Source organism: Quercus robur, chromosome 2 (assembly GCF_932294415.1).
Source record: "Quercus robur chromosome 2, dhQueRobu3.1, whole genome shotgun sequence".
Lineage (NCBI taxonomy): Eukaryota > Viridiplantae > Streptophyta > Magnoliopsida > Fagales > Fagaceae > Quercus > Quercus robur.
The window spans coordinates 9,582,567-9,592,828 of record NC_065535.1 but is presented as its reverse complement, the minus strand read 5'-3'; the positions used below and the strand labels follow the sequence as shown (position 1 = coordinate 9,592,828).

Below are 10,262 nucleotides of genomic sequence, written 5' to 3'. Positions count from 1 at the left end.
TTATTCTATTTCTATGTATTTGCAATTTTGTACTCCAAGCACCTACTACTATTTCTATGGTGTAATATGTTATAAACTCTTAATGCTATTCTAATAATAAATTGCCAAGATTATTATGAATCGGCAAGTTGCCAAGTTGTGGGCCAAGTTGTCTTTTGCCAGCTACCTCAGTTTTTCCTTCTCTCATTTTGTTAGATAAGATAATGTAGTTGCTCATGCCTTAGTCTAGAAAGTAAAAAATCTTTTACAAGAATATGAATCTTGCAATGGCTAGAGGCAAATAATTAGTGTCTTCTGTATACTTCAAAAAGTACATAATTCAGGCCTATGTCAATGGTAGGTTTAATAACAAGGAGAGATTATCTAAAAATAAAAAAATAACAAGGAGAGTAGATTCGGTTTCAGCCCAAAGAATGATACCTTGTGAATCATCTGCAGTAATAACATAAATAATATTAGAAAATTTTCAAACTAAAATTTTTCATCCTCGTACTTTTCTATCTTTTCATCCACGAAAAATTTTTCAAAAACTAATTGGTGTCTTAGTCTGATAATAAAAAACTATTGTCAAGAGCGAATGTCATAAATTGAAATTTTCTCCCAAAAAAAAAAAAAAAAGATGCTTATTTTTGGTGTGTCAAGGGAGAAAATCCATGGGCCCTACTAAAAATTCTTCCATTTTTCTCTTTTTACTAAACAACTCCAAAACCTAATTTCTCTCATTTCTTTTCTATCCTTCCTTTTTTACCTCCAACCTTGAGAGAGAGAGAGAGAGCAATGATGGAATGATTGATATCTTTGAAAGCCTCTTAAGAATTTTTAGTGCTTTGATGAAAACTTGAACCAAATCTGAAAACTAACATTTTCCGCCTTGTCGTTAGACAAACGATTGCATTTAATTATCCTTATTTATTATGCATTCAAGGATGAGGTGTTTTAAGTTCTTGTATGCTAGTGGTGACAGTATTTGAAGGAGAGAACAAAATAGTGAAATGATTAATGAAACATTCAGTAATGGATTTCCTATCTGATATAAATTGCCCTTCATTGTTCTTTAAAAGGTCAATGAAATTCTTCTTTTTTCTTATGATGCTTCATAAATGGAAAAAAAATATTGTATTTAACTCAGAACTAGTATGAAATGGATTAAACTTGTGATGCACTAGACAAGTTAGGATCGTTTAATATTGCATTATTGCACCTATCTAGCACATGTCTGACTAACTACTATCTATAATATTGGGATCATTTAAGGAAAGAATCACACAATATCCTCCAAACAATCACTCCCATGATACCAAATTGTTGTTTGTCAACCACCAATTTTAAAGGAGCCCTTTAAGAAAGCAATCACATGATCTCCTCCATTAGTCACAAGTATAATTGATTGAAATTTTTTACCATTTTTTTTATATGACATAGAAATCTTTTTCTAGCATAATCTAAGTGTATATGTGTGTAAAATGTATATGTGTGTAAAACTTCTTCTTAAAGACTTTAACACCAGCCCTTGACCTCTCACCCCACAGAAACTTATACTTGTATGCTCTGTTTGAATTGTGGGGAAGTAGAGGAGAGTAAAGGAGAAGAAGGGAGAATAATTTAATTTACCATGTTTGGATTTTTTTAAGAGAAGAGGGAGAGGGATTTAGAGGGGTTTGGAGGGGTTCTAACTATTTCTAACCTTTCATTTTTAATTCCCCCAAATTAGAGAGATTTGGAGAGAGAGTAGAGGACATAAATTCTTGACAAAATGAATGAATTACCCAATGTGTAATTTTATGGAGGTAATAAAATAGGACAATTCCTTGAGGATTAAGGCTCAACGCCATTTCCAAATAGGACAATTCTTTCTTGGGGTCAGAGATTCGTCCCTCCCACACTTACTATGCGTGGAACCAAATGAAACAACTAACAAATCTTCTTTTATCAACTTCAATTAGTGCTAGAGTGTTTTATTTTTCTTTTCTTTTCTCCTCCTCTAAAATATGCACAAAAGATCTTACTACAGTAATTTGTAATTGGAAGATGATGCTTCACATCATATGTAGTTTAGCAACCAATACATGTATACAGGTGAGAAAAAGAGGGGGAGGGAGGACATTAAAACGGTCTTCGGTAAAGCACATTTTTAGGCTTACCAAGGCCAAATGATTCATCATGCTTTGTAACAAAAGCTACACAATGAATTTTCAGGGTGCGAACATGCATTCACCAGGGAATTATATCAAATTCATGGGGCATGAAATCTTCACTTGGTCTGTAGTATTTATCTGGGGAACACAGGCCTAAGTTGGATACTTGGCTACTGTAAAGGCATGCAAATCTCTCAACCTGCATCATGCAAAACACAAGAAAGAAAAATAAAACTTGGATTATATCCCACAAGCCTTATGTTACCGTCCAGCAATTATGAAAACGGTTTTACAAAACAATGGTCTAGACAACTGCCAGAAAATGGTACAATTTTACCTGATGCGCGAAGCGTGAGTTCTGATAACCGGTCTTCATGAGTTGTCCCCAGACTTTATGAAACTGTAATTATTCACAAACAAAAGATGTCACCAAAACTGATGCAAAGTCTAATTAATATACTCTGTACCAGAATAATAAAATGTAAAGTGAGCGAAAATAATCTCCTGAGAAAAGTTTTCTACCTTTTGGTGACATTCCCGTTGGCTCTGTTGATGAGTTAGTCGGACTTGCTCCCTTTGAGACTATCAAATTAAAAATATATATATATTAATAATAGAAAAAATCTATTAATAATCTTTACACAGTGATAATCACCATGGCTACGCTCAGCACTTAAATGGCCTAACCTCCAATTCATCTAGCTCTGAAGAAATCTTTTTCTCATCAACATTGACATCTTCAAACCTGAAAAAGGAATGCCAATACCATGTAAAATAGCTACAAAGCTAGTAAGCATGAGATATGACTGTCCACATAGATAATTACTTGAGAGACCACTTCAAACGATGTATTTTGTCCTCAATATGGTCGCGCTGGTTCCTTAACAATCGTAGTTGCTGCACAAAACCAATGTAAATTACAATATGATTCCAATAAATACTAGCACGCTAAGTAGTTTATGTGACAGAACCTTTTGTCTCCACCTGCTTACCAATCATTTCATAAGCATACTTAATAAACCAATTCACTTGACAATTATAATGAACTGTTCTGTTAAAAGTAAGCAAAAGATAAAATTTGCAACAAAAACCTTGCGGGTATCCCTTAATTCCCAAAGAAGTTCAACCTCCCTCTCCAGCTCTGGTACAACAAGCATTGTTCTCCACCCTGTTCACAAGAACACAAATCAACAACCAAACCAATGTACAAGATATAATCAATATTATACTAATCATTTTACAAATAGCCTAAAAGAACCTTGATATAGTATGATGGAAGCATCATTTAATATAAGATATTCAACAACTTTGTAGTTTGTACAACATTAATAAAAGTAATGGTACAAATTATAAGCAAATGAGATTTAATAAAAATAATATCCACGCCATGTAAGGTTTCTCTTGCCTTGCAGGAAAAAAAATCCACGATCCTACCTTTTTTTTTTCCAATTATTGAGAGAGAGAGAAAGAGTGAGAGAGAGAGATTTGAAAGGGAAAATTAGAACATATTATACCAAGAACCTTTTTGCTGCGTAAAATATCTCCATAGATATGATCCCCAACATAGAGAACCTGCAAAAAGTAAAACACATTTGAACTAAGTATCCAGATGTACAAGAATCAAGAGTTAGCAAACAACAGCTTAATAACTGTCCTTAAGGATCAATAACTACTTGGAATGAAATCAATCAGATGTCCAAAGCTAAGGATTGCAATGATCAAATTTTAAAATATCAAAACAGGAACCAGTTTAATAGGTAAGTAACATTATTCCTTCTTGCCATCTACGTTCTACAAAACTACAGTTCACCTGTGAACTTGACCCAATTGAGAGTAGTTTGTGCAGATGACCAACACTGCCTCCCTGAAAATTATAAGCTATGATTCAATCTTCATTCAAATCATACAAGTATACCAACAATTTATTAAAAATAAATAAAAAATCTGGCAGTGAAGTCACATTATTATATCAAAACAGTAGCCAAAGTAGATAGCAATGCACAAGAGAACCTGGAAAACTCTGCACATCTTATTTGGCCCCTTCAATGATAATGTTGGTGAAGAACTTCCCACCTTATTAATAAAAATATAAAATGAATTAACAAAAAGACCAAAATCAAAAAATCAAATGCTAGACAAGAACTGACAACACTGTTATACTGACCTGAGCCATAGGAGAGCCATTATCAGTATTAACCAGCATCCCAGACTCAGGTTCAACTTCAAATAAATTCGCACGATTGTCCTCATGGAAAAATCCTGGCTTTGCACTGTAAGGATAATTGCCTCTATAAGGTTAGAAGCGGAAATACTAAGCAAACAAACAAAAAGCTGTACATGTAAAATAATATTTCAATAAATCAAAACCAAAGTCCATTGACTTGCTTCATATGAGCAATTTCGATAATGAGGAATTTGTTTAGATCCAGTTGAATATTACAGGATACACAGACTTCTTGTTTTAGTTGTAGTTGCTTGCTTTTGATGCAAGTTAAAAATATGTTGTAACTTCATTACTAAATAGTGGCTTGACAAACAATATTTATCCAGGTATTGATGACTGTTGCATGCTAGTTATATGGTTGTAAAAACTTAATATTCATTCAAGCCATTACCGGACTTATTCAAAATTGTTACTTAAACCCTAAACTTGACTCCAAACTCAGTGACATGTTTAAGGGATGCAAAGATGTACATTTCAAGGAAGAGATCTTGTGGGCTATCAAAAAATTTAACTAAGAAAAGTAAAAATTGACTGCTAAAGAAATGCTTAAAGAACAATTAAGAAAAAAATAACTGAGATTAAAACAAAATAGAAAAGTGTGTAGTACGTTATAGTTTATAATATACCTGCCAGTGATTACAACATCGAAGTACTGAAGCCAGTCGAAATTGATCGGGTTACTACCATTGATAGTACGGGATTCACATAGAAAATTCATCACAATGTTCGTATAGTCCCACAAACTGCAAGAGATAATCAAGGTTCCTCATCATGTCACTTCAAACAATAAATGAAAATTCTCCTACCTATTCAAGTATTTTAATTTTGTCTTCTTTACTATACTTCTTTAACCTCAAGCATAATTCCATTAAAAGACATCTGAAAAGTAAACTAATTCTTGATCGATGTGTGCTCTAGATATAACTATAATATTTGAAAAGGGTTAAGAGAAACAAAATACCTATTTGTCACCAAGAATGTAGCACGACCTGAATCTCTGAGCATTTTCAGCATTGGCACTATTGCGGTATCTTCATTGATATATCTAGTTGGAAATTTACCAAAAAAATAGCGAGAATATATTTAATTAAAAATAGACATAAGCATCTAATAATTTGACTAAACAATTGACATCAGACTGAAAACTCATTAACAACCTTCACTACAAATTAGTATAGTTCCATCCTTACCTTTTAGGATCTTTTGCAACCATTTGCTTTAAAGTTCCATCACGATGGCACAAATCAACTGCAGCTCGCACATCTTTGTACATCCGAGAATAACTGGAAGAACAATTAATAGAAGATTGGTATAGCACAAAGTAAATAAGTACATAATAATGAATATAACTAAATAATAAAAGCAGTGGTCTATGCCAGCTCATATCAGTGAACACCACCTGGCAACATTACATTTTAAATTTTTCACATGTAATCCTAGTTGGATGAAGTTCAAAATATTTTCAATTGCGCTTTAATTCAAATCTTATAATGACTGTGAATATGTAAGTATATGAAGATATTTGCCACCATATAGTTAGTTATGACAAAAGGCATTAAGGAAGCCAAAACAAACCAAAATGAATAAGAAGAAGAAGCAATGCTCTTACTCAGCACCCGCTGGAACTTTTCCAGGATTATTGTCCCGGTAGTCAACCAGTTGAGCAAACAAGTAGGCTTCAGCTAGTGAAAAAAGGGTATCAATAAGAGCATAGTCAGGCTCGTCAAATGAATCCCGTATCAAAGTATTTCCATAAGTCCCAACTTTTTCTTCCTTTGACAGCTCCTTGAATCCATGGTAGGCTACTTTCACGTACTTATGCCGATCCATCTGCATAAGGCACACACCAATTAATTCAAGTACTATATCCATGAAATCAAACAAAAAAATTACAAATGATACCTAAGCTAAATTAGGCAACAAAACAGGATTGACCTTCAAGATGTTGCCTCTCTTTTTATCAAGTACCAAGCCTCTGACCATGTATTTCCAATCAAATGACCAATCCAGCAACTGCAGAGGATCATTGTTCTTAATAAGCCAAACACATAGTGCAATTGTAAGAGTAAATAAGTAAATTTAATGTAGTAAAAGGTACGAAAGTAAAGAAGTAATGGACACATAACATATCAACATAAGAAAGATTTGCTAGATCAATTGAAACACATATTAACTAGGCATCATTTAAACTATTTATTATGCAAAACACTATCAAATTTTGTCATGGAACTGTAAGCATAGATGAGAAAATAGACGAACCTCACGAGGGTATCCCAAATCATTCACCAATTTTTTTATTGTGCCTTCATAAGCAAGGGATTCAAAAGTCTCAGGCTTGTATTGTGCCAAAGTGTAATCCATATCAAACCCAACAGCAACGATGCTCTTCATGTTTAACGATCTGTTGCAAAAGATACGCTTTCCTAATTCAATCTTAAGTCCACCTTCGGGAGATGACCATACACATGGTTTCTGACCTTGATCAATGTTTCCCAAATGAAGAAAATTTGATGATTGATCACCAACAACAGTCCCACGACTCTCGTTCATTGGATAACTGGCATGCAATTGGCTTGATCCTGACAGTTTTAGCAGGGGAAGGGGAGGGAGAATAAAAAAAAAATTAGCTTCTGATGGTGATTGAAAATAATATTAGTATGAAAGTTGGAACAGCTCCTAGGCCAAGTAAGGATCAAATATTCAAACATCATGGATGAGAATAGGGTAAGTAGATACATAATTTTGAGTATGATCAGACAACTAAAAAACAGAATGACCAAGTTGCTTGTGATAGATTGATTGACGTAAATCAAGACTGCATAATACACATGTCTTTCATATTTACATTGCTTATGACATTATGTCCATGTATTTAAAGATGCTGTGCACCAAAATTCCAAAAATAGGCTTCTAACTAAAGCCATATTAACAAATAACGTTTGTACACATCTAGTTTACAGTATCAAAATAGATCCATTTTAGTTATTAAATCCATTCTACATGACAATTTCTCACTTTGAGAGCTATAAAGACAAAATTAGGTTAATCTCATCTAAATTTGCAAAGGTCAATAAATTTTAAAAAAATTCCTTCTGATTAATTCTGTATTGGCGTGTTCATATGGATACCAACCACCTCATACGAAGAAAACCAATCACATTGTGTGAATACATGATACAGAGTCATAAAACAGAACTAATTAATTTAATCCACACTCTCTTTAAGCAGCTGGGTAGGTCCGCCTACTTCAATCTAAAGGTGGAAATGAACAGTTTTATAGCTTCATTTCCTGTAACTCACTTCTCATCTGAACACATTATTTTCTTATACAAAGATGATTAGAGCATAAAAAATAAAATAAAAAATTCTTTTTGCAAAAAACAAAAACCTTGACAATTTTCTCACTCCAAGGGCTATTAAAAAATAACAAAATTAGGTGAATCTCATCTAAATCAAAATGCCCACAATGCATAGGCATGTTCATATAAATACCAACCGCCACATACAAAGAAAACCAATCACATTCTTTGAATACATGTTCCATAATAGAACCTACCATATTAATTTAATTCGCACTCTCTTTTTAAATTAATTTAATCTATCTACATCCTCATTTCCTAGTCACTCACTCCTTCCTCCTCGTCCGACACATTCTTTTCTTATACAAAGATGATAATAAAAAGAAAACACAAGAAACCAAAATTCTTGAAATTCTTTTTTCCCACAAAGCAAAAACCAAGAAAAAAAAAAAAAACAAACAAACAAACAAACTTGACTGATCTTACCTGTGTTGTCCAATCAAAAAAGCACAAAGTGCACCAAGCTAAGTTCCAACTCTAGGAATAATCCTCCAAGCTAGGCTCCAAGAAACACCTAAAAAATCAATTTTTTTTTCTCAATTAAACAATCTAAATCAATCCTATAAACCTAATATTCTAAACCAATCCCACCAATATAACTCCAATAATTTTATTTTTCACCCATATTATGAAAAAAGAATCCCAGGAATTAAGAATCCAATTCCACAAGACTTTGAAAACATTGATCATCAAAAACCTCAATAAATAAAAAAGCTTAAACCCTAGCTGGCTATCTGTCTATCTACTACTAACTAATAACTAACTAACCAAACAAAAATTAACGCATTAATTGTGCATAAACAGCCAAACACGCAGCAAAACATACGAATACGAATAGTACAAATAATACAAGTACGTATTACGAACCTGAGGTGTGAAAACGTTTTCTTTTTCCAGGGGAGAGAGCGGATTTGGAGAGGAATTGGGAGGAGAAAGTGAGGGAGGGAGAGGGAGAGGAAGAGAGGAAGGGAGATAGGAAAGAAAGACAAAATGAAACGGAAACGGAAACGGAAACGGGGTTCCTGGGAATTCGCATGGTGGGAATTTATATAGGCATTGTGTTGTTGGGAATGTCGAGGAGGGAGTGGGAAAGACTAGGAATAAAAGAAGAGAGGAATATGATACTGATGGAAAAGATTCGATTGGGATTGGGATTGGGATTGAGAATAAGAATGAGATACTATTTCTATTACTACAACAATAATTACATGAAGAAGAAGAATAATAATAATAATAATAATTACAAGGAGTTGGAAAGTCGAACATTTGGTGGGAAAAATGGGAAAGAGGAATTCTTGGGGGATTTAGGATTCGTGTCCAGACTCTGGAATTGGAAAATCCATTTTGACGGAAGGGGAATCAAATTCCAGTACGAGTGTGGGAATATGCGATTCGTTTTCCGGGCTTGGGGTTTTCTTTTCTTTTTTTTAATTAATTAAAAGAAAATTGTTCTCTCAGCGGGAAAACGTTGAAGGACAACTGGGAATTTGGTTTTCTTGGGGGCAATGGATTGCTCTGCCACGTGGGATGGTTTGGAAATTTTTATGAATGGTTCTTCTTTTTTTTCTGTTGTTATCTTTTCCGGTTTCATGCAAAACAACCAAACAAATTAAAAGACTGGTTAGTGTGTAAAGTAAACTGGCGGGTAAACTAAACGTTTTCGTTTTCTTTAAAAATAAATGGGAGTAAAAAGATTAAAAAATAGATAATAAAATTTTAATTTATAAATCTTGAGCATTGTTACACTCACAATATTTTCATAACAAATCATAGGTGATTAGTTATTATTGGTTCTAATTTAAACTTAACATTAATTTTTTTTTTTTTTTTTTTGCCCTACTAATAACAATATGTAACAATACGCTATTTAGAATTTGTTATGGATATAACATTTCTCTTTAAATTTAGGAGGGTAATAAATTAAACTTACATTCTAAAAGTAACCAATTAAATTTTAGTTCATTTAATAGAATGATGCTATTTTTATAATTTAATATAATATTGGTTGAGGGTTCAAGCCAGGGAGAAGGGGAATGTTGGGTCTCGATTTAAGCCTCGAAGGAGAGGGGTGGAGTGTTTATGTGGTAATATTTCTAATCAAGTTAGAAAAAATAAAATAAAATAAAAAGAAAGAAGAGGATTGAGGGTCAATTTGCAACTTTCTCAAACTGTGATTTAAATTGTTACTTTGAAACTATAATGTTTTTAAATAGTTATAGTTAGGCTCTTAATTTTTTTTTAAAGAAAGAAGATAAGTATTGTTACCTTCTTAAATTTTTTAAGAAGAAGATAAGTATTGTTACCTTCCTAAATTATATAATGTTTAAAATGTAATTTTTTCAAAAAAGTTTAACTTAGCATATTTAGGCTTCAAACTTTTATATGACGTTTGGTACGGAGGAATCCACCTTACTCCTAACATCCAGATTTCTAGGAATGTGATTCCTTGCAATCTGGATACCTAGGAATGTAGTTATTCCTATGTTTGGTTTCATTGGAAATCTCTTAAGATTCTTAAGAATGTAAGATGATAATATTTAGTTT

At 33.0% G+C, this 10,262-nt stretch overlaps 1 protein-coding gene across 2 annotated transcripts; it reads right to left on the bottom strand.

The window, feature by feature from the left end:
• Window positions 1-1,906: 1,906 nt before the first annotated feature.
• On the bottom strand, window positions 1,907-9,194 carry LOC126712244 (uncharacterized). Of its 2 annotated transcripts, XM_050411507.1 has the most exons (18): window positions 8,586-8,628; window positions 8,145-8,232; window positions 6,619-6,938; window positions 6,295-6,372; window positions 5,969-6,189; window positions 5,550-5,642; window positions 5,321-5,404; window positions 4,986-5,102; window positions 4,300-4,405; window positions 4,146-4,208; window positions 3,946-3,999; window positions 3,650-3,707; window positions 3,227-3,303; window positions 2,962-3,032; window positions 2,823-2,880; window positions 2,658-2,717; window positions 2,473-2,535; window positions 1,907-2,334 (listed from the first exon to the last, which is right to left on the bottom strand). In XM_050411507.1, exons 3-18 carry the CDS (start codon window positions 6,907-6,909, stop codon window positions 2,212-2,214), a joined length of 1,617 nt encoding a protein of 538 aa, XP_050267464.1. In that variant the 5' UTR covers window positions 6,910-6,938; window positions 8,145-8,232; window positions 8,586-8,628; the 3' UTR covers window positions 1,907-2,211. The 2 variants fall into 2 exon arrangements, with proteins under 2 accessions (XP_050267464.1, XP_050267463.1); XM_050411506.1 differs by lacking the exon at window positions 8,145-8,232 and having other exon boundaries at window positions 8,586-9,194.
• Between the last annotated feature and the right edge of the window lie 1,068 nt (window positions 9,195-10,262).

Excerpts from the sequence above, each read along its gene's own strand:
- LOC126712244 (XM_050411506.1), bottom strand. The coding sequence starts at position 8,754 with ATGCGAATTCCCAGGAACCCCGTTTCCGTTTCCGTTTCCGTTTCATTT. Across the intron at positions 5,643-5,968 it reads AAAGTTCCAGCGGGTGCTGA|TTATTCTCGGATGTACAAAG; the intron begins GTAAGAGCATTG and ends TTGTTCTTCCAG. Across the intron at positions 5,103-5,320 it reads ACATTCTTGGTGACAAATAG|TTTGTGGGACTATACGAACA; the intron begins GTATTTTGTTTC and ends TATCTCTTGCAG.